We start from the raw sequence: 23,050 nt of genomic DNA, 5'->3' as shown, positions 1-23,050 counted from the left end.
GATTAGTAATGTCCCTTTCCCAGTCCTCATTTTCCCAGGCTGCTGTTAGGTCAATGAATCTCACCTGGGCTAAACATGATCTAGTCCATAAGGAATACAGGGGCAGGGCATTCTAAATGATGGTTTATAGATAGAGAACAATGGCTCTTATGACTATTACATTTTTTTTCATCTGAGGTGGGTATTACCCACAAAAGCGCATGAGCTAATAAATGTGTTCGTCTCCCAGAGGCCATAGACTGCTTGTTATTTCTGAAGCTACAGACTAAAGTGGCCACCTCTCTGAGACTATGGTCTGTTTGAGTTGTGTTTAAAGCTATGCAGGGGAATGTTGCTGATCTCTCCCTCTACATATTAATGGAAGGGCTCAGCAGCGAAAAAAACCCACCAAGAACTTCTTGTAACGTGTTAGCAAAAACAACAAAATAGTTCAATGTACCCAATAAGTAAACTGAAGAACAACCAGTTAGGGCCTGAGAGCAGTTCTTTGATCCATCAGTGAAGAACCTGGCCTCCAAAATCAAACCATTGCTCCCTCTTCCACTGTGGCACAAGCAGCCACACTCCAGATCTGCTTCCTATAGCTTCTGAGTTGGGGGTGTAGGAGGGGAGATTCAGAGATGAAGGGGACTCCTGTTCACTAGGGATCCACTGATGACCCTGTACCACTCACACAATTAGCAGTACTTGCTGGTTCATATCTGCGCCTGAAATAATTTCCTGTAACAAAAGAGTGAAAAACAGGAACCCCAGGGGACCCTTTAAATTTCCCTATGTTTAATCTTAAAATAGCATTTTTTTAAATAAATAAGCTTGCTGTGCAAGATTGCTTGGCAGGAAGTAACACATTCCTCCTTTTAGGCATGACTGGGATGAGTCAGTATTGGGTTCCTCCAGACTGTCTCTCTTCTGCCCTAAGGATTTTATTATTAGCCCCCTTCAATATGCAAAATACTGAGATGGTAGAAAAGCAGTTCTCTTTACGCACCCTCATACTAGGTAGGCACAAAGATGAGAATTGCAAAAGCCTAGGGAGATTCCAAGTCCAAAATGCTCTGGCAGATCCTCTAATAAATCCTTCTATCAAACATCCTTTAGGTAACTGCAGTGCTGTTTGCCAAAAATTGTGTTTACTTTTCAGATGTGTTATTTGCTAAACCAAAAATAAATAAATATCACCCCCTTGTGGCAGTTTCCAAATGAGAAACTCTGCCACCAATGATCTGGTATTCTGGTACACATCATCTTTCATTGTGTAATGGGAAAGTGTGGTATGGGCAGTCCGCAGCCATTTTGGTTTCAGCAGCCAGCAGAGACCTCACATACACAGCAGCCCCTTGAACTTTTGCACGGTCTCCCGCTTGCAGCCCTGAAGCAGCCAAAACCAGGTTCAGACTGGTTCTTATCTATATTCTGCAAATACACTGATTTGCAGAGTTTCCTGTTAACCACCAATCAAGTAACAGCTCAGTACAGCCACTGTATAAAGATCCCTGGCTTTGTATCCAGGCAGAGTCTTTGTACCAAGGTACTTGGCTCTCCTTTCTTTCTGCAGAAATAGGGACAAGGAAGTTCTTTGTCTAGTTGTTATTGGCTCTCAGCTAGGCGGACCGAATTTTTGGTAACAATTGCAAATGGAGAATACCTCTCGTGTGGAATTCAGAGACTGTCCATTCAGGGTTACTGCTCGAATCCCCATGACTGAACATCACTCTTTAACCTGGGCCACCAGAAATTCTGCCCCAAGTGGTAGAACAAATTGGCATCTCTACTTCTCAGTCAGTTTGGGTTTTTCTCTTTTTTTGGTTAGTTATTAGCTTTTGTTGTTGTACAACAGAGTTTGTTCCATTCTCTCACTCCCCCCCAGCTGAGAAATCAATGGCTTTAACTCTCTGGTTTCACCATTGCAGCATCTCTGGAATGGGCTCCCTATGCTTCCCACCACAGTACTAGAAAAGCTCTTCAAGCATCAAGACAAGTCTAAGATATGCTATAAGAAGCTTTTCAGGAACCTCAGAGGTCATTATACCCTGCTGCTGTTAAGCCCCCATCCCTCACTCTGGCAGGCCATGCAGCTGAATTAACATTGCAGGTTGTACAGAGATGGAGGGGGGCAGAGGGGTTAACCTAAAATTTCTCTCTAATGTATAATTGACTTGATTGTATCAACAAATCTTAAGTTATTAGTAATCAGTTGCTGAAGTGTCTTTAGCTTTGGAAGAATTCTTTTGGCAGGGTGATATCAGGGGGAGGAGTATAGTCCTGGAGCCTGCAGCAAAAATCCTGGGCCCCCACCTCTGAACTGCACACACAAGAGCCTTTGCCAATTTGTTACGACTGAAAAGGAAGCAGCTAACAGAAAATGCTGTTTTCCTGGCCTTGCAAGCTACTGTTCTGTGCAAAGGAACAATTTTTTCCTGTTAATCTCTCTCTTTTGGAAACTTTGACAGCTTTGGAACAGTCAGATCACCATCACAATCCACTGCCACGGAAGCCGCAGAAGCCTGGCTCTCATTCTTCAGGTTAGGTGCTTTAAATCTGTTTTTTCCATTTTCTCCTGAGCTGGACCCCCTACTCAGTATTCTTCTCGGGGAATCCTCTCCTACAAAGTTTGTCATTTTCCCAAAGAGATACTCATACTAAAATGTCCTCCACAAACCCGTTCTGCTCTGTTTAGCTACTGAGCTTTGCTGCTACAGGCTCATGGCTATATGTACCCTCCTTATCCCCCTGCAGTAGTTCATTTGGACGCTGTAACTTCCATACACATTCTTTACTGATTTTAGAGTCTAACGCAGTCAACTTGACAGGAACCAACGAAGATCTGAATTCCCTCTCTGAGCCTGGAATACAACACTTACATTATGTTTACTGCAAAAAGACTAACAGTTCAGCTTCTTTGGGTAAAACACAAATTCTGAGTAATATCCTACATCATGAGTAGTCCTCATAAAATCCAGTGGATTATGATATTAATCAGGGAGTAGCAGAATCTGGCCTTAGGTGAATAAAGGTGTTGCATACAAAGTTCAATAGATGTGCTACATAATCATGAGTTAATAAAATGTGACAACAGTTCTGTCTTGGGGTTTCCTACAGAATCCGAACCGGCTAGCACAACCATCACAGACCACCTCGACTGTTCCAATTTTGCAGTACATCACAAGTATCTTTTTGAAGAGGAGAATGCTTCACAGTCAGCAAGATCAGGTAATCAGTTACCACACCAAAGGGGATCTTCAGGCATGTCCATCCTTCTTCAGCTTAAAAAGACAGGTCAAGAGTGGAAATTCATAAACAATGTCTTTCACAGAGTAGCATCCCTTGTCAACATTTCCTCATTGTATCCTCTCTAAGCACGGCCTCCTTTATAACAATTACAGGTACTTATTTAACAGCAATTTGATATATGCATCTTTTGATGATATAGTATCTTTTCATGCCAGAAAAACTATATAGAACATACTAGGCATTTAGTGGTTACATTTTTGTGCAGATTCCGTATGTTTAGCTTATGCATCACTGCTTCTCTGAATGCCTTTGGTCTGCTTTTCCAGCAAACACTGCAGAAGATAAGAAGGAGCAGTGCGACTGCGAAACTCTCATGACATTCCAAAACCATGCCAATGCTGAAGTAAGAAAACTAACCCAGCGATATATCCTTTCTGAATAAGTGTTCCTGCATCGTGGGTTGTTCACAAGAAGGAAAAAGAAATATAGTTACAATAAATGCTAATCAGAACCACACTCGTAAAACAAACTCAGATAGCTCCTTGGGCCAAAAACAGTTTATTAAAGGCAACAATTTCTACTACTGTTTCTACAGCTTATTCAATGAAAGGACCCAAGCCTGCATTCATAAACATGCATCACCTTAATGTTTCCTAGCCCCTGAATAGTAAGATCACTTTGAATTTGAGTTTCCTGTTGCCAGGAAACAAGACTATCAAAATACTGAAATAAGTCTCCTGCTGTGGTCAAGGAACAGATACCTTCAACCATAACTTTTTCATTTGAAAATCATGATAGTAACCATGATATTATCCAGAGAACAATGACAACTGATTTTATATACAGCACAAACCCCTTCTCCCTTCAATTGTATATTCAAAGTTACTCCACACTGCATTCTTTAGTCAGCTGCATTGTTCCAGAGGAGTCATTACAGTGCTGCAATAGACAATCATTCGTAAGAACAAACAACGTAGACTTTCTACCCACCTTTCCACAGTGCCGTTATTACCTTTATGAACAATGTATTTTGAATATTTAAGAGAATTAAATGAGGAAAAGCTGCATGTTCTCTCCCTACCATTTTACTTTTCTACACAAGCGTTTTGTTTGAGATCAGAACAGACCTATCCATTTTGTAGGGGGTGGGATTTACAGTGCTGCTTATTAGTTATCAGAGTAGTTCGTAAAGGGACACATCCCAAAGCACAGTGCTTATAAAACTGGCTTGTTGGGCTAGTTAACAGCTAGCTTGTCTGAGGCACATACATGGTTCAACAGGGAGACTTGCCAGAATAATTATACTGCTATAATTGCATTACTAACATCCCATGGGCACTTAATTAAGCTTCCCTGTACAAACAAGCCCTAAATAATGCTGAAGTTTGTAACTGAATTCTCTGAAGAAGGGATTATAATGTGAGAAGCACTGGAGATTAACTGCCAAAAAGGGCACTAGATGAAAGCAGGGTGCCAAAGCCATGACTTGTAGGTTTGACATGAGGATGGCTGGGATCTTTATAGAAGCCAAACAAAAAGAAGGAGTTGCCAAAGGAGCAGAGGTGGACCTAGATCTTGTGATTCTTAAGGGCTGACTAGATCAGAGGAAGGCTCATCCAGTAGTTAGGGTGCTAGTTTGGAATTCAGGGTATGTCTACATTGTAATAAAATGCCCATGGCAACTGATTTTCCCATGGGACCCTTAAAATTGCAGTGTAGACCTGTGGTTTAGGGACCCACCTGAGCCAGAATGTTTACACTGCAATCTTTTAGCCCCACAGCTCAAGCCCACATCAGCTGACAGACCAATCAAACAACCCTACATATATAATATGCTTCCTGGTAGCAAGTAGTGAAATATTTTTCAAGATTGTACTAGCAAGGAACAGTTTCCTTGCACTTGAAAATGTCAGTAGAAGCCCCTTTTCTCCTAATCACTGTGCTAAGCTGGGGGGGGGGGGGTGTACAGGCAAGACATGCCTGTCTGTGGTTACTTTTAGTAATGCACTTTTTAAAAGAATTGTAACTTTTAAGGGTGATAAATCCAGTTTTAAGTTCCACATTAGGCTCCCCACAGTTCCCTTTGTTCCTGTGCCCAGCCCTACTGTGACAAGGAGGACATAGGATTGATCTATCAAATACAAGGACTGAGGAGAGGGAAGAATGGTAGTGATAAGCATCTTAGTAATAAATCACAAACCTCCACAACCAGCAGCATCTACTGCAGTAATATTCTCTCTTCTCTCCAAGATGGGCAGGGGGAGGGGATGGGACAGAAAAGATTTTTTTCAAAAAATCATTTACATATTAGAATGCTGAGATACAGTCTAATATTTAGCTCTCGTTACAGGTGTGTAGTTTAGAACAGGCTGTCATGACATGCTTGTCAAATTAATGTCACTTTAAAAAGATTTCACCTGCCTTCAGTATATTTTGAATCAAAATAGCATTCAGTAGGCTTTCTGGTAAGTTTTTATATAGTTCTGGATACTCCAGATAGCTTTTTCCTTAACTTATTAATACTGGAAGAAATAACTAAGAGAATGGAAGCCCTGGAAAACAGACTAAGATACTGATGAAGACATCTTAAATGTACATTGTACTGTATATTTATACATACAAAATGCAACAAAGCTATTTTGTTGAAGCAGTACAAAGCTACATAGCACAAATCTATGTGTCTGAAGAAAAAGGAAGTTTTGTACCCAGTGCTTACATTATATTCTTTTGCATTGACTGCAGTAAGACAAATGTTGAAAGGAACTTAAATATTTAGTAAAATTTCTAAGTAGAATTTAACACTTGAATTTATAAGCTATGCTGCCTAATAAAATGCATTTATTTTTAAATTGAAACTTCTGGGGTGTGTGGTATTTTTATACTACTTATGTGTGTGTTGTATTAGGGAATTCTATGGCCTGCACCACAGAGGTCAGATTAGCAATCACAATGGCCCTCTTGTGTCCTGGGAATCTATACTTCGTAAATCAATTTTACTTCATCAGTTGTTCTTCTTCCCTTGCTCCCTCTATAAGCATGCAGCATAAATTTAACTACACCATAACCGCCCCCGAGAGATGCACAACCAAGTTGCACGTGTCTCGGATTAACATGACTGCCGTCCCTGACAAGTTCCCCAGTTCCCACAAGCAAAAATTTGAGCAAACCCCCATGTAACTCAAGGATTTACTGTAAAACAATTATCTTCAAAAAGCAAGTCCTGGGGCACCTTATAGACTAACATTTTGGAGCATAAGCTTTCATGGGCAAAGACATGCTTTGTACTCGCACATCTGATGAAGCCCACGAAACCTTATGCTCCAAATGTATCACAAATGTATACACTAACTCAGACTAGTGTTCTCTTGTACTACTCCAAGTGTTTGAGCAGCGGTCCATACCAGGTTTGCCATCTGCCTACTACAGCCAGAACACACTGTGATGGAGTGGGGGGAGTGCATGTGTGAGTCAGGCTGGATGTCTGAGGCAAGCAGCAGCTCCCAGTGGCTAAGGATGACCCTGGGGCTACAACTGGCAGGTAACACCTCTGCCCTGAACAAAGAGGAGGGAGGAGCCGAGCTGGGTTTTGAATCGGGGGCGGCAGTTAGGAAGCTGGGGAAAGAGGAGCTGGAAGGCAGCCAGCCTGAGGAGGGGGAAAGCTACACCCCAGAGGGGCACCCCTCGGGGTCTTCTCCCCAGGACAGGTTGGAAGGACTGTCTCTGGCTGCTGTGCTGTCGCTTCTGTGAGAAACTGGGCATCTGTTGCCTAATAAACCTTCTGTTGTACCTGCTGAGTGAGAGTCAATCCTGCCAGCAGACAGGGTGCAGTGCAGGGGGACCCCTGAACCCCATCACACTGGTGTCAGAAGTGGGATGCACTGCACCCACGGATGAGCTCCCAGCAGTGGCTGTCTGAGCACAAGAGAAAGAAGGAGCCTCACAAGAGCCAGAGGGGGAGCAGAGCAATTCCTGCAGCTGCTGCTGGTGAGTGGATACCCCGGGAGGCAGCGGGGAGATGGATTATACCCGACTCCTAAAGGCAGAGCTAGCGGGGCTGTGCAGAGAGAGGGGCCTGACCGTGGGGAAGGCGACCAAGGCCCAGCTGATTGCCCAGCTGGAAGAGAGTGACCGATCCAGGGGGGCAGAGCCTGTCCCGGCAGAAAGTGGCCGGTCAGCCTCGGGAAGCGTTTCGGATTCTCCGACAGGAGCAGGGGCTCGACGCCGTCAGACAGACGCGGTGCCCGCCAGGTCGCGCTCAGCTAGCGGCGGTCCATTGTGGGCAGAGTCCCCCGCCACAGAGCTGCGACGGCTGGAGCTCAAGGTGAAATTAAAGGAACTGGAAGCCCAGGAATGGCAGAGGGAACACGAGCGCCAGGAACGGGAAAGAGAGCGTGAGCACGAGCGCCAGCTACAAGAGAGACAGCGGGAGGAGAAACAACGAGAACGGAAGGAGAGAGAGCGAGAGCGGGAGCATGAGCGGGCCATGGCAGAGGCGAGACGCCAAGAGGCCCCAGCTGCGGTAAGCAGGGAGAGGGCCAGACGGCTTGGGGTGGCCAGTCACTTCGAGACGCGTGTGCTGGCCCAGTGTCAGGACCCAGGGGACATGGACGAGTTCCTTACCGCCTTTGAGCGAGCCTGTGAGTTGCATGAGGTTCCCCCAGATGAGTGGCTCCGGCACCTCACCCCCTTGCTGGGCCAGAAGGCCGCAGTGGTGCTCAGCCAGCTGGAGGGGCTGCAGCCTGGGGACTATGAACGGTTCAAACAGGCCCTGCTGCATAAGTTCGGGCTGACTCTGGAGATGTACAAAAAGAAGTTCCAGGAGGCGCAGAAGAGGCCAGAGGAAACCCATGTAGATACAACCGCCTGCCTGAAGCAATACTACCAGAAGTGGGCGTTCGGAATGGGAGTCCAGTCCGTAGAGGACCTGATCGAGCTGGCGGTCGTGGAGCGATTTTACGAGATGTGCGCACCTGACCTGAGGGTGTGGCTTGTGAACCAGAAGCCAGAGGATTCACACAATGCAGGGAAACTGGCAGATGACTTCACAAACAGCCGGGCCAGGTTTGAAAGTGAGCCCCATAAAGAAAGTGAGCCCCGGGGAGAGAGGGAGTCCCGGAGGGAGAGGGAGTCCTGGAGAGACCGAGAATCTCAGAGAGACCGGTCCCTGACTGTACGACAGAGGGGACCACCTCTTGGGCGAGCCCAGGAAAGAGGGGCCAGCCACCTACCCCCCAGAGAGCCAAGCAGAGCCTGGGCAGAGCAGCCGGCCCGAGGGACACAACAAGACTCAGGCTGTTATCGCTGTGGGCGAAAGGGGCATAGAGTAGCCCAGTGCCCCAAGCTCCCAGACAGGGTGAGCAGGCCGGGGGGTCGTGGAGTCAACTGGGTGGAGTCCCAGAAGCCAGAGAGGCTGGTGGCCAAGGCGGGTGGTGCTGACAATAGGCACTCGGATTGAGCTGAGTCCGCCCCACAGACCAGCTCACCAGGGGGACCAAATGCTCAGAGGTCAGTTTACAGAGTCGGGGCGGCACTACCTCTGTGGAGCAAACGTCTCAAACACCTCGAGGTAGACGGGAAAAAGGTCACGGGGTTCTGGGACACAGGCGCTGATGTGACGCTGGCCCGACCCGGGGTGGTGGCACCAGGCTGCATGATACCCAATTCCCACCTGACGATAACAGGAATTGATGGGACCCCTTTCAAGGTGCCCATGGCGAGGGTGCAGCTGAAATGCGGGAAGAAGGAAGGCGCCAAGGAGGTGGGCGTGCACAGCCATTTGCCAGCGGATGTACTGATGGGGGCTGACCTGGAGAACTGGCAAGGTGAACGCCCCATGCCCTGGTCCTGACCCGTAGCCAAAGAAAACGAGGGGTACGCTCCCCAGATTCAGGGGTACAAGCCCAGCCAAAGTCACAGGAGACACAGGGGCCAACCCTGAGAGAAAGGGGGCCCCCAAAAACCAGATCTCACAGGCCAGGGGTGCTGGAGCCAGACAGGGATGGGGAAGTAGCATCCGCCCCTGCCCCAGCCGAAGAATTTCAGGCAGAGCAGCAGAGAGACCCCTCCTTGCAGAAGCTGAGGGAACTGGCCAGTCTCAGCTCAGCTCCCCAGCTGGGGGAGGGCTGCAGGGAGAGATTCCTGTGGGAAAAGGAATTCCTGTACTGGGAATGGGCTCCCAGACGCAAAGCGGAGCCATGGAAGGTCCAGAGGCAACTGGTGGTTGTTCCCCAAAAGTACAGGCGCAGGTTGCTGTACCTAGCCCATGATATCCCGCTCGCAGGACACCAGGGGATCCACCGCACCAGGAGAAGGTTGTTACAAAACTTTTTTTGGCCTGGGATCTTTGCAGCTGTCCATTTGTATTGCCTGTCCTGCGATCCCTGCCAGAGGGTGGGGAAGACCCGGGACAAGGGGAAAGCTCCCCTAAGGCCACTGCCCATCATAGAGGAGCCTTTCCAGAAAGTGGCTATAGACATAGTGGGACCCTTCAGCAAGGCAACGCGTTCGGGGAAGAAATATATTTTGGTAGTGGTAGATTTTGCCACGCGATACCCAGAAGCAGTGGCCTTGACCTCTATCGATGCTGACACCGTGGCGAATGCACTGCTGTCCATTTTCAGCAGAGTGGGGTTTCCCAAAGAGGTCCTCACAGATCAGGGGTCCAACTTCATGTCAGCCCTACTGCAAAGCTTGTGGGTCGAGTGTGGGGTCCAGCACACCTGGGCCACAGCCTACCACCTGCAGACCAATGGACTGGTGGAGAGGTTCAATGGGACTCTGAAGCAGATGCTGAGAACCTTCATGAATCAATACCCCCATGACTGGGACAAGTACTTACCCCACCTGCTGTTTGCATACAGGGAGGTGCCCCAAGAATCCACGGGGTTCTCCCCGTTTGAGCTGCTGTATGGAAGGAGGGTACGGGGACCCTTGGACTTGCTCAGAGAAGAGTGGGAGGGGACGGCCTCTCCTGAAGGGGGGTCAGTGGTACAGTATGTGCTGTCCTTCCAGGAAAAACTCACCGAGCTCATGGGCCTGGCCAGGGAGAACCTCTCCATGGCCCAAAGGAAGCAAAAGGTCTGGTATGACTGTAACGCCAGGGCCCGAGCCCATGCCACCGGGGACCAAGTGATGGTCCTTGTACCTGTGCGGCGGAACAAGCTGCAAGCGGCCTGGGATGGGCCCTTCAAGGTCGTCAAACAGCTAAATGACGTGAATTATGTGGTGGAACTGTCAAACCGGGCCCACAGCCATCGGGTCTATCATGTGAACATGATGAAACCTTACTGGGACAGAGAGAACTCGGTGCTGGCCATGTGCAGGCACTGGGAGGGGCAGGGGGATGACCCCTTGGTGGATTTACTCACAAGGGCTGGAGCCAGCTCCTTGCTGGAGTCTATTCCCCTCTCAGACCAGCTGACCCCTGCCCAGCAGACGGAGATCAAGGAGGTGCTGCATTCGCATCAACAGCTGTTCTCTGACAGACCTGGACGCACTGACCTAGCTGTCCACCGAATAGAGACGGGCACTCATGCCCCTATCAAGTGTGTGCCATTCAGAGTCACAGGGAAGATGGCTCAGGACATAGAGCAGGAGGTTGAAGACATGCTGGCTCTGGGGGTGATCTAACCCTCGTCCAGCCCCTGGGCCTCTACCGTGGTGTTAGTCCCTAAAAAGATGGGTCTGTTCGGTTTTGTGTGGACTATCGCAAGCTTAACGCCATCACTGTATTGGACGCCTACCCCATGCCCAGGCCTGATGACCTTTTAGACAAGCTGGGGGGAGCCCATTACCTCACCACCATAGACCTCACCAAAGGGTACTGGCAAGTGCCATTAGACGAAGATGCCCCGCTCAAGTCGACTTTCATCAGCCCTGTAGGGCTCTACGAGTTCCTGGTCCTGCCCTTTGGCCTCAAGGGGGCACCTGCTACCTTCCAGCGTCTGGTGGACCAGCTACTGAAAGGGATGGAGAGCTTTGCCCTGGCATACATGGACGACATTTGCATCTTCAGCCAGACGCGGGAGGACCATGTGTCCCAAGTCAAGCAGGTGCTGGACCGACTCCAGAAGGCTGGTCTGACTATCAAGGCAGGGAAGTGCAAGGTTGGAATGGCTGAGGTGACCTACCTGGGCCACAAGGTGGGCAGCGGCTGCTTAAAGCCAGAGCCAGCTAAAGTGGAGGCTGTCAGAGACTGGCCCACACCCCAGACTAAGAAACAGGTCCAGGCCTTCATTGGGATGGCGGGGTACTACTGGAGGTTTGTGCCCCACTTTAGCTCCATCGCAGCCCCCCTCACGGGGCTATGTAAAAAGGGAAAGCCTGACAAGGTGGTCTGGACCGAGCAGTGCCAAGAGGCCCTCTGCGCGCTGAAGGAGGCTCTGGTCAGGGCCCCAGTGCTGGCAAATCCAGACTTCAACAAACCCTTCCTGCTGTTCACCGCTGCCTCAGAGGAGGGGCTGGGGGCGGTGCTAATGCAGGTGAATGGCAAAGGGGAGAAACACCCCATCGTGTACCTGAGTAAGAAGCTGCTGCCCCGGGAGCAGAACTACGCAGCCATAGAGAAGGAATGTCTGGCCATGGTGTGGGCACTGGGGAAGCTGCAGCTGTACCTGATTGGACGGCGTTTCACTGTGTACACTGATCACTCACCCCTGACCTGGCTGCATCACATGAAAGGGGCCAACACCAAGCTCCTGTGGTGGAGTCTGCTCCTGCAGGACTACGACATGGAGGTGGTCCATGTGAAGGGGAACAACAACACCATAGCCAATGCCCTGTCATGCAGGGAGGGCCCTGAACTTCCCCAGGTCACTGGCTAAGTGACCCCGCTCAGTTCAGTCTGGAAGGGGGGAAGAGATGTGATGGAGTGGGGGGAGTGTATGTGTGAGTCAGGCTGGATGTCTGAGGCAAGCAGCAGCTCCCAGTGGCTAAGGATGACCCTGGGGCTACAACTGGCAGGTAACACCTCTGCCCTGAACAAAGAGGAGGGAGGAGCCGAGCTGGGTTTTGAATCGGGGGCGGCAGTTAGGAAGCTAGGGAAAGAGGAGCTGGAAGGCAGCCAGCCTGAGGAGGGGGAAAGCTACACCCCAGAGGGGCACCCCTCGGGGTCTTCTCCCTAGGATGGGTTGGAAGGACTGTCTCTGGCTGCTGTGCTGTCGCTTCTGTGAGAAACTGGGCACCTGTTGCCTAATAAACCTTCTGTTGTACCTGCTGAGTGAGAGTCAATCCTGCCAGCAGACAGGGTGCAGTGCAGGGGGACCCCTGAACCCCATCACACACACAGATTCCCCACCTAGCACTCTAGTTCTTGGGCAGAATTCCTGATTTTGTCCTAGTCTACATTCTACTCTATCCAACCATGCTTCAAGCCAAGTCTCCTCTTCAGTTTTATCTAGCCTCCAGTGGGAGACATGCAAGTTTCTCCAGTTAGTGGGGGCAGAATATGGGCACTAAATGCTTTAGGGGAGTGGTTCTTTACCTGGGGTGCAAGACAATTTTTTAGAAGGTAAATCACTGAAAAATTAAGCACAGGCACGTTAGTACAACTACTTTGTTTCATCAGACCTATGTATGAATTCAGTTACCTGTTAACTGTGAGCTTACTGGTTACAGTTTACTTCCACAGCAAACCTCCACATCTCTGGATAGTACCTGTGTGTTTTTGGATGCCTACTATACTATTGTGGCAAGTAGTAACAAAGGTATTTTACATATATTTAATATGCATTTAAGTGTATAGGTCCCCCATCTCCATTTTGGATATGGGGTGCAAGAACAAATTGAGAACCACAGGGGTGCAGGCTACAGTAAAGATTAAGAACCACTGCTTTAGGGGGAATAATCAGAGGATGAATTTACACTCATGTACTCCAATTTGAGAACCGTGTAAAAGGCACCCTTCTCTCTGAAGTAAATCTGAAGGGTGTATTTTCTATCGCCCTTAAAATCCTCTAGTTTGTTACTACCGCCCTCTATCTTCAAAGAGTGTTTTACATACCTTTTCCCCTTACTATGCCTGTAACGAAGTACAGGCAACCAGTAAGCAGGTTCCTTTGGTATCAGTTTGCCAGAACAGTTATTTCCCAATCTTCTTTCCACAGAAGCAACAGCCTTTTCTACACACACTCATTAAATGGCAGGTCATCTGTTGTGGAGATGAAAGCATAACTCCTAGAGACTTACTATTGTGAAGTGACATCCCTCCCTGCATACGAAGGCTGTTTCTACACACTATATTGTATTTTTCAGCTGAAGGAAATTTATGCCATACCCTTTGTTCCCATCAAATTTGAACAATTTCTGTCTTCAGGTATCTTTTTGATAACTTCCACTGCCTAAGAGTTTTAAACACAAGCACAAATGTGGAGGCACTGGGAACTGAAAACCATTACTCTGAGGCCATTTCTACACATACACAGAGCAAAAGATGCTAATGAGGCGTGGATGCAAATTTCCCACACCACATTAGCATAACTTCACGTGATTTGGGGTCCGGAAGACCATTCTTCCGGACTCCTAAACGCTGTATAGAAGTGTGGCCCCGGGGAGCTTCCAGAAGAAAGTCCTCCTTCCAGAGGCCCCTTCTTCCCAAAAATTTTGGAAGCTTACCCCTCAGACGGCGCTTCTATACAGTGTTTAGGAGTCTGGAAGAATGGTCTTCTGGACTCCAAATCACGTGACATTATGGTAATGAGGTGTGGGGAATTTGCATCCACACCTCATTAACATGCCACTTCCAAAGGAAGTGGCCTGTGTACAAATGGCCTAAGAATAATGGTTTTCAGTTCCTGGTGCCTCCACATTTTACACAGCGGAAGTTACCAAAAAGATATCTGAAGACAGAAATTATTCAAATTTGATGGAATAAAGGGTAAATTTCCTTCAGCTGAAAAATACAATAAAGACTTCGGGGAGTTTTTTGTACTCACTTTCAGCTAAGTTTACAAAACAATATATAACCCATGTATATACATACATGAGCTATCTTGTGATGTTGTTAAATTCATACCTAAATAAATCTATCTATTCTCAAATTGCAATTTTTGAAAGTATTTACAATTTTGGACTCAAATTCTTAACAAATCTCCCTCTTGCAACAGGTTAAGAAAAACAACTTACCATGATAATCTCAAACTAGACTGCAGCAGTAACTGAAGAGATCCTGTAATTGTGCAGTGAGATTTGCAAAACCCAACACTGGAAATACAACTGTTTACAAAGATCCATTAGGTTCCTTAGACTAGTCACAAAGAAAATTTACATATAGTGACTGTTAAGATGTTACTTAAGTGGCTTCCAACCTGACATTCAGCACATGCCCCTTCTTTCTAGAACAGGGAGCTAAGTGCAGTTGGTTGCATTTTATGTACTATCTACCATAAACCAAGAGTATGTTGTGTTTGATATCTGCATTAGTATCTTCTAATGCGAGTGGTTTGCAACTTTGGGCATCTGTATTCTCCCTATAATTTAACATATAAGGCAGACAGATGATCCTGGAAAACAATGCTGCCCCCCCAACTTTAAATATCATAATACTGAAGTACAGGTAAATGAATTTTAACCAGGGTCTAGCATAAAAACTAAAGGGTGGCTAGTATACTCCAATTTAAATAATGCCCATTTAAACAGGCAAGTTGTACATTTTATAAAAATGCCCTTTTAACAAAAGGCAAGCCAAGTGTATAGATTTAAAAAATGGGGGCAGAGCTAAGTAAATGCCTTCCAGCTTTGTTGTGACTTCTTTTCCTAAAGATACATGCTGGAAGTAATTAGGGGAAGTTCTCCAACCTGTGCCACACAGGGAGTCCGACTAGATGATCTCTTCTGGGCTTAGAACCTCTGAATTTTGAGCTTTGGTAGATTTATGATTGTGTCTAGATTCCCTCATTCCCTCCTCCTGTCTCCCCCCCACCCTTCACCGGCCCCAACAGGTGCCACCTGCCAAGATTCTTACCATTCAGAAGAAATTTAGTATCAACGACTGACTTGGCATATATCAAAGGGAATTACACTTCACTAAAATTTGTGTAAGTGTATTTTGTATGGCGCTGTATGAAAAGCTAGATTGCTGAAAAATTCAGAGCCACCCATGAGAGAAATTTTATTTTTACTAGATGGTGGCAGAGAGTTGACCTCTCTTTTAAAACCTTATTCTATTAAAGTAGCACCCAAGATCCGGGCTTCTGGGTACATAAAGTGCAGACAGAAAGATGGTCTCTGCTTCTGGACCAAAACCAAGATCTTTAATCAGATCATTAGTGGTGAGTCAATCGCTTTAAAAAACCCATCATCTGCAGATGGGGTACACAGTGGTTTCTAAAAAAAACAAAAGTCTCTTTAAAATGTGAAGCTGGTCCCACAACCACGTAAGCCCTATGCCTCATTACTGTTTCACAGATTTTTGCAGACAGTTTTAATATACTGAAATGAATTCCCCATTTAGAAATTACATTTGGGTGAACTAGGCATGAAACCTAAGAGAATGAAATCACGAGAAGAGTTGCAACAAGCTTGTTGTGACCATCCCAAATACCAATGTCATGTCACTTAAGCTTTGGGCGAAAGCAAAGAAATACAAACAGAGAACTGGATACCAGATGCAGTAAATATTGGGCTATACATGAAACTCCTTCAACTGGCCTTTGCTAAGATTTGATAATTGGTAATAACACCACTTGTTCGATAAAACATAAGTAAAAAACTTCAATGATTCTTTGCTAATACCTATCAAATCCAGTTGAAGCCAACCAAACAATACAGGGTTAAAACCAAGGGTACCCAGACCGTTCATAAGTTACAGGGAGAAAATGCTCAAACTTATAGCTGTAGTAAATTGTGGATTATTTAGAGTTTTTAGGCACATTTAGAGCAATTTTATGAATACCCATTAAGCCTTTGGATTTAATAAAAGATGTTGTGCCTACGTTATACCTCACAAATAATTCCAATATGCCCTTGGAATAAAAACACAATCTTCTCTCTTCTTTGGATCTTTAACAAAAGAATCTGTGTTAATTCAAATAAGCTTTATCCTTTTGCATCTATTTGAACAAGTCTTCCACTTACATACTTCAGATGAAACTGATTTTTGTAGGCTTTTTTAAGTTCTACGCCTTTTGAATTAACCCCTCAAAACAAAAATCAAACCATCAGGATTTTCATGGACTCATTCATTCTACTTGCCCTATTCAAATCAAAAGACTTGTAAAAAAATTCTAAAACAAAAGGAAGCACAGCAAAATTGTGCCCCAAGTTTGTAACGATATAATTGATACAAAGTACAATGTTTTAAAACAAGTCTGTAACCAGTTTTATTATAGAAATTCTGACAGCATTTTTTTTTTTTTTTTCACTTCTCACTGGTCTGCTCTGGCATGCTTCTAATGATGTCAGAATCACCTGCAAATGAAAGAAAGACATACTGAAATCTCAGGATGGGGCGATAGCAAAATTCATTTACAAGTAGAGGACAAGTTAGCTGTGTATTATTTTATTAAGCCTGGAAGCTATTTCAAGTTTGCCATTCCACAATGATCAATAGCTTCCACTTACAAATCTGTACACTTGGCTTCTGCAAATTCTACCACATTAAAAGACTCAATATACTTGACACACAAATAGTTGGGGGATAAAGACAACGCTCAGATGTATACTATTTAAAAAACAGGGATGGGGAACCTAGGGATTGTGGTCCAGATCCAGCCCACAGGCTCTGGCTGATATAGGGAAGAATCTGCTCTATAACACTGCTGCTTCCCCACCCCCTGTCAGCTGTGGGAGAACAGTAGCACTAAGAGGAGCTGCCTGGAAGCTTTGCACATGCTGTTCTGGCTGGCAACAATTGCAGCCAACCAGACAAGCAGGGGGCCAGAGGCTGGAAGCAGCAAGGCACAGATACTAAGGCATCTGTGCCTCTGAGGACTGGTGCCAAGTACCACCCCTCTGGCACTTATTTCCCTGATTCTGCCCATACCCACCCCCCAACCTGCTCCTGCACCCTCCCTCCCAGACCCCACACCTCAAGCCTGCTTCTTGGCAGCCCACTCCCACATTGAACCCTGTCAGTTTTGGCTCACTCAGAGCATAGCAAGCCCACAAACTATACCAGCACTGACCCATTTAGGCTCTGGGGCTGGTGAGTGAGGGGAAATGAGGTTTGGTGGAGTTTTTTTTTTTTGTTTTTTGTTCTTTTGTTTTTCCACTGGTGTGGTCCCAGACCAAAAGGGGGGGAAAAATTCCCTGCCCATGTTAACTGGCCAATTTTAAAACAAAATTACTACCAACTGTCAAGTCTTCTAAAGACCCCCATATCTGGTGGAGGAGAAAGAAAAAACAAAAAAACACAGGTTGCTGGATTAAAGTAAGCTCAATAAAGAAAACATGCAGGCTACAGTTACACTACAGTGATCCGCTGAAAGAAGTTACTGTTGGAAGACATTACCAACAAAACTTATGTTGACAGAACATGGCCACACAAAAGCCAACTGGAAGAACACCCAGCTGCTCTCTTGACAAAACAGGCATCCAGAAGTACAGCACACAGGGCTGCTCAGTGTCCTGGACATCTGTCTGCCGAGAAAAGCCCTCCAAGCATCCACACAGCCTTAAGGTGATCTTCCTCATCTGAGAGATGCAGAAGGTTGTCAGCAGAAATGCCGACTTCTGTTGACATATTGTTGACAAAACACATTGCATGTGTGGATGTTCCAGTGTTGTCAACAAAATTCACTAGTGTAGCCTTAACCATTGTGTCAAGAACATGAATTTTACTTAAAAGTTTCATGTCATGGGAAGTGCAGTTCATGCCCTGGATCCTGGTTTTAAACAGAATGGAAAATCCAGTGACTGTTCTGTGGTGAGTCATACACAAAAGCAGCAGGATGACCAGTGATGGGGCTGTGGGTCACTCTGCTCTCAAAGTAGAGATACACATACCTGGATCAATGATAGCCAGCGTGCACACTCTGTAGTATTTTCCACATGCTGTACCCAATTCAATATTGTTGCCGCTGTAGTGGTGCACACCAGTCTTTGCCAGCATAGCATAGTACTCAATCTCTGATTTTCTGAAAATTAAAACCTGTGTATCAGAAAACTGAACACTGGGACAGACCAGTTTGAAACTTACTTACACTTCCATAGGTTTAGATTGGGCAGCAAAGTTAATTTTATTCCTCCACTTATGGTGGCCACCCCCTCAGTATACTTTATTTTCCCAAAGGGATTCCCATTTTCCAATCCCAGCTTTGGGATAGGAGACGGTCATGAAGAAAAGCAGGGCAAGGGTTAACCGTTACAGACAACTCTCAGAAGGTGGGAAGAAGAGAAACTTTTATGAACTGAGAACAATTGCAGTCTGAAGGGTCTCTCACACCAAGTCCAAAATAACCATAACCTGATCACATCTACCACATTTCCCTTGTACTTACATATCTCTGGCTGATTTTGTGATGGTCAGGATATTTACTGGATTCATTTCAAAAGCCTGGGAACAATTATCTCTCTTCCCCCTCTGCATCAGCCACAGACTCCTCAAACTGCAAATGCCCTCTGATCAAAAAAGTCCTTTCATTCCATTGGCTTACCTGACCACCCCTGCTGAGAGGGGTCCTCATAAGATTTAACCCTTCCCCTGCATTTCTTCATGCCAGAGTCTAATTTGGCTGGTCAGGAACAGGGTTTGGCAGCTCAGGCTAGTGCAGATGTCTTTTCAGCAGGCTACAGGGGCTGTTCAAATACCAGGGAGGCTCCTTGGTAGAGGGCTGACAGAAGATGCAAATAAATACTGATGAAAGGGAGAGTGATCAAGACTGCTTGATGGGATAGTAATTGGAAACTGAGCTCAGGAAGGCTGAGGAAGAGCGGTGGCCAGATTTTGAGCAAAGAACCAGGAAACAGATTCTGTTGGCAACAGTGGCACTGCAGTGCATTGTATCCAGCCCTTTCAGTCAGTCAGTCAGCCACTTTTTTACCCGGCCTCTGAACTACAGGTTTTGCCTGCCACCATTAGTCCCCTGCAGCAATCTAAATGAGGGACAGAGCCACATCAGCCTGTCCTCACCCCACAATAGCTTCACAGATTGGGGAACACTGGGCTAGACAAAACTAATGTGGCCACGAAACATGTTGGGGCTTGAAATATAATGAGGGAACATACACATGCTGGTCTGGGGGAAAAGCGTGTTTCCATACCAAAAAAAATTGCCACACGTAACAGTCAAAAGTTGATTTAGTAGTTTTTCAGATGTCTTATTTTACAAAGAAAAAAACAGCAAGAGAAAAAAAAAATCATCTGAATGGACAATTGATATCCTGATAGGACAGTTAGCAACCCGACAATTAAGTTTTAAACCAAGCACAAACTGAAAGCAAATCAATATAACAGCTGAAAGAAGGATGGCTAGTGTCATTCTTTTGTACAAAAATAGAAAGAAAAATACTGTTCATAAAAGGACTGTCCTTCCTTAAAGCTTAAAAACATTTATGAAAAATGCAAAATAAATTAGTTATGGAAAAAACTGTAAATAAGTGTGTTTTCACAAAAAACTACTAAAAATAAAAAGTAACCTTTTTATTAATGGGAAGAGTGCTTTCCTCCCCTGTCTCCACACAAGTTATATAAAACTATACTATTATGAATGTGTTACATTTTAATATCTCTACAGTCTGAATACTCTTCAAATAACTTAGTATTTTTGATGCACGACTGCTTATTTTAGAAAGAAAAATATTGCTAGCATGAAAATTTTTTCATGGAACACCAATTTGCATCCTACAGAACACAGTTTGGGAAACACTGGTCTAGCCACTACACAGGATCTGGATACCTTTTCTGCATCTTGCAATTTCTACGTCTTTAGAATGCCACCAAACCCTCTCTGATCACAAACAAGGTCCAGCCCACATAGCTGGAGACTTCAAAATGTGGGAGAAGGGAAGAGTCATTTAAGACCTCCGGCTCCCTTTTTCTCCCTTCCTTGTCACTAGTTGAGCAATACTAGGTATAGAAAGTTTTTAATATAAGCTTACTTTGCTATACAGAAGATAAGCAATATAAATTACCAACACTTTTTACAGACAACTGTGCATGCTCTGCACATGAAACTTGAACCAGAGATCGTAAAACCAGAACAGTTTGGTGCACTGTACTAAAAATACTCACTGTGAAAACATAAGCTGCTGTGGATAACTATACATTCAAAAACCATACAACTTTTAGGAGTTCAAGTTTTCAATATAATTCTACCTACCTCAAAGCAGGACAATTGTTGGCTAAGATGACCAACTTGGCTTTGCCCTGTCGGATCATTTTCAGAGTCTGTTTGTAGCCTAGCACGTATTTACCACTTTTCATAACCAGTTGAAGCCTTGAGTTTATGGACTCTAGTGACTTTTTCTGTAACAGAGTTCAATTACATAGAGTAAGTCAAACTAACACAGAGAATAGACAATTTGTAAAGCACTTTAAATAAATACAAGTAATTAAACTTTCTACCATTTAAAGATAAAGTAGCTCAGGTCTAGAGAGCCAAGTTAGGAAAAACCTTGTAAACGTTTATTTTTGTTTTGACGCACCACACAACATTCCTCCAACTTCAAAATAAGTTTATCTATGTCTTAGAGAAAAAAAGTTATTTTTTAAAAAGCTACTATATAAATTATGTTTTGCCCCAACTGCTAGTATGCCTCTATCCTTCTTAGCACCAAAATATTTTTGCATCCCTATAAATCCTTTTTCAGTTTTGCAAAACAAATCTAGATTTAGACGCATTGAGTTACCCTACATAAAACTAACCTAAACTTAAGGCCCCATGCTATGTATAGTAAACACTTTCATATCCAGCTGTAACAGGCCAGGGAGGTGGCCAGATATTCAAATATTCTGAATCATAGAGGGGTATACATAGCAATGCAGACCACTGAAGAAAAACAAAAATAGATGTTAACAAAAATGCATGCAGAGTACTTTACCAACAACAACAGTATTGCACACTGTAAATTTATACTGTATTTATTTATATTTCCCTTCATTAAAGTGCACTTGTGGAAAACGTAACTAAAATTTACTGATGGTTAAAATGCTGGTTATGTGAAAGTGCTAGATAACATAATGCTGGTTATGGAAGACTTTACTGTATATGTGTCATAAAATATCACGATGACACCAATTGCTATCAAAAGGATGCTTAGTGATTTTTTGTCATGGTTTGCAGCACGTTAGAGGTCGTCCACGAGTCCATTTACCTCAGGTCCACCATCACTGACACCCTGTCGTTGGACACTGAGCTAAACAGGAGGATCGGAAAAGCGGCCACAACTCTGTCCAGACTCAGCAAGAGAGTGTGGAACAACAACAAGATGTACACTCCCACCAAAATGCAAGTCTACAGAGCCTGCATCCTCAGCACCCTCCTTTATGGCAGTGAAACTTGGACCCTGTATGCCCGCCAGGAAAAGAGGCTGAACGTCTTCCACTTGCGCTGCCTCAGGCGCATCCTTGGAATACCATGGAAGGACAGAGTGACCAACACAGCCGTCCTCGAGCAAGCTGGAATCCCAACCATGCACACCCTCCTCAGGCAGCGTCGACTCCGCTGGCTTGGCCACGTCCACAGGATGAATGATGGAAGGACTCCAAAAGACATCCTGTATGGTGAGCTAGCCTCTGGCAAAAGACCTCCCGGATGCCCCCAGCTGCGTTACAAAGATGTCTGCAAGAGAGACCTCAGAGAGGTAGACATCGAGCTGGACAGTTGGGAAGAACTAGCAGATGACCGCAGCAGATGGAGGCAGGGGTTACACAAGGGCCTTCAGAAGGGCGAGATGAAGATCAGACGGCTAGCAGAGGAGAAGCGAGCGCACAGAAAGCACAATAAGGACTTGCCAGACACCCACTACATCTGCAAGAGATGCAGCAAGGACTGTCACTCTCGTGTGGGTCTTTATAGTCACAATAGATGCTGCAAATGATGTCCTCAATTGAAACTTTAAAGGGCGCGACCCACAGTCTATGCAGACTGAAGGATGCCTACCTACCAGCATTTCACATTAAAGCTGCCATTACAATGTGCACTAAGGACATTTTAGAGCACGATACCCCTATGTTCCAAGGTCCAGAAACGAATGCAATGCGAAGACAAGACTGAACATACTGAAGCCCCACTCCAAATTTCCTTCAGGACCAACTGGGCAATAATCCCTCCTGACCGCCTATGACGAGTCAGCAAAGCCTCTAGAGGAGAATACGACACGCGAGGGAACGGGCAGCTGACAGCGGTAACAAGACCGGATGCTACAAGGGGCTCAGAGCAGGACGAGACCGGCCAGCACCAGGAGCAAGGCCCTCCTAGGAACCAAAGGAGCCCAGCGAGAAGCCTCCCCAAGCGACCCCGGGACAACCCACTCACCCCACCCCCCTCCCAGTCACGGGGTGCTCCGCTGGGCCCGCCGCCTCCGCCCAGAGCTCAACAGCAACCTCGGGAGAGCGGGCCACCAACCAGGCGGCCACCCCGCAGTCTCCAGCTGCAGCCACGTGAGCGCCAGGCCGGCCCCGCTCACTCACCGTTTTCTTCGCGGCCACCATGTTGCTGCCTCGCGTCGGGTCCGGCGGTAGCTGAAACACAAGGGAAAGGGTTACCGCCTCGCGCCGGCCGGCCCACGGCCCACAGCCCCCCGGCCCAGCCCGGCCCGACGGAGCCCCGCTCACCCGAGACGCGCCTCCAAGATGGCCGGGCAACAAGAAAGGAAGGAACTCCCACAATGCAGCGCAAATCCCCCCGCAGCCCGGCGTGAGACCTCGCGAGACGTCAGTTCG

At 46.1% G+C, this 23,050-nt stretch overlaps 2 protein-coding genes across 9 annotated transcripts in view; one reads left to right on the top strand and one right to left on the bottom strand.

Moving 5' to 3' along the window:
- MATN2 (matrilin 2) overlaps positions 1-6,080 on the top strand; it is a 127,646-nt gene extending 121,566 nt beyond the window's left edge. For all 8 annotated transcript variants that reach the window (XM_074986893.1, XM_074986892.1, XM_074986898.1 and 5 more), the window contains 4 exons: positions 2,451-2,522; positions 3,100-3,210; positions 3,558-3,656; positions 5,755-6,080. In XM_074986893.1, the coding sequence (XP_074842994.1) occupies positions 2,451-2,522; positions 3,100-3,210; positions 3,558-3,656; positions 5,755-5,807 (335 nt within the window). In that variant the 3' untranslated portion in view covers positions 5,808-6,080. The remainder of the gene's footprint in view (positions 1-2,450; positions 2,523-3,099; positions 3,211-3,557; positions 3,657-5,754) is intronic.
- Positions 6,081-16,519: 10,439 nt separating this feature from the next.
- RPL30 (ribosomal protein L30) lies at positions 16,520-22,988 on the bottom strand. The gene is made up of 5 exons (XM_074986890.1): positions 22,943-22,988; positions 22,799-22,849; positions 20,487-20,632; positions 18,172-18,302; positions 16,520-16,635 (listed from the first exon to the last, which is right to left on the bottom strand). The coding sequence occupies exons 2-5, from the start codon at positions 22,817-22,819 to the stop codon at positions 16,586-16,588; spliced, it is 348 nt and encodes a 115-aa protein (XP_074842991.1). The 5' UTR covers positions 22,820-22,849; positions 22,943-22,988; the 3' UTR covers positions 16,520-16,585.
- Between the last annotated feature and the right edge of the window lie 62 nt (positions 22,989-23,050).

This window comes from Carettochelys insculpta, chromosome 2, assembly GCF_033958435.1.
Source record: "Carettochelys insculpta isolate YL-2023 chromosome 2, ASM3395843v1, whole genome shotgun sequence".
Taxonomy (NCBI): domain Eukaryota; kingdom Metazoa; phylum Chordata; order Testudines; family Carettochelyidae; genus Carettochelys; species Carettochelys insculpta.
Note: the sequence above shows the minus strand (reverse complement) of the source record. Positions and strands in the feature narration are given on the sequence as shown.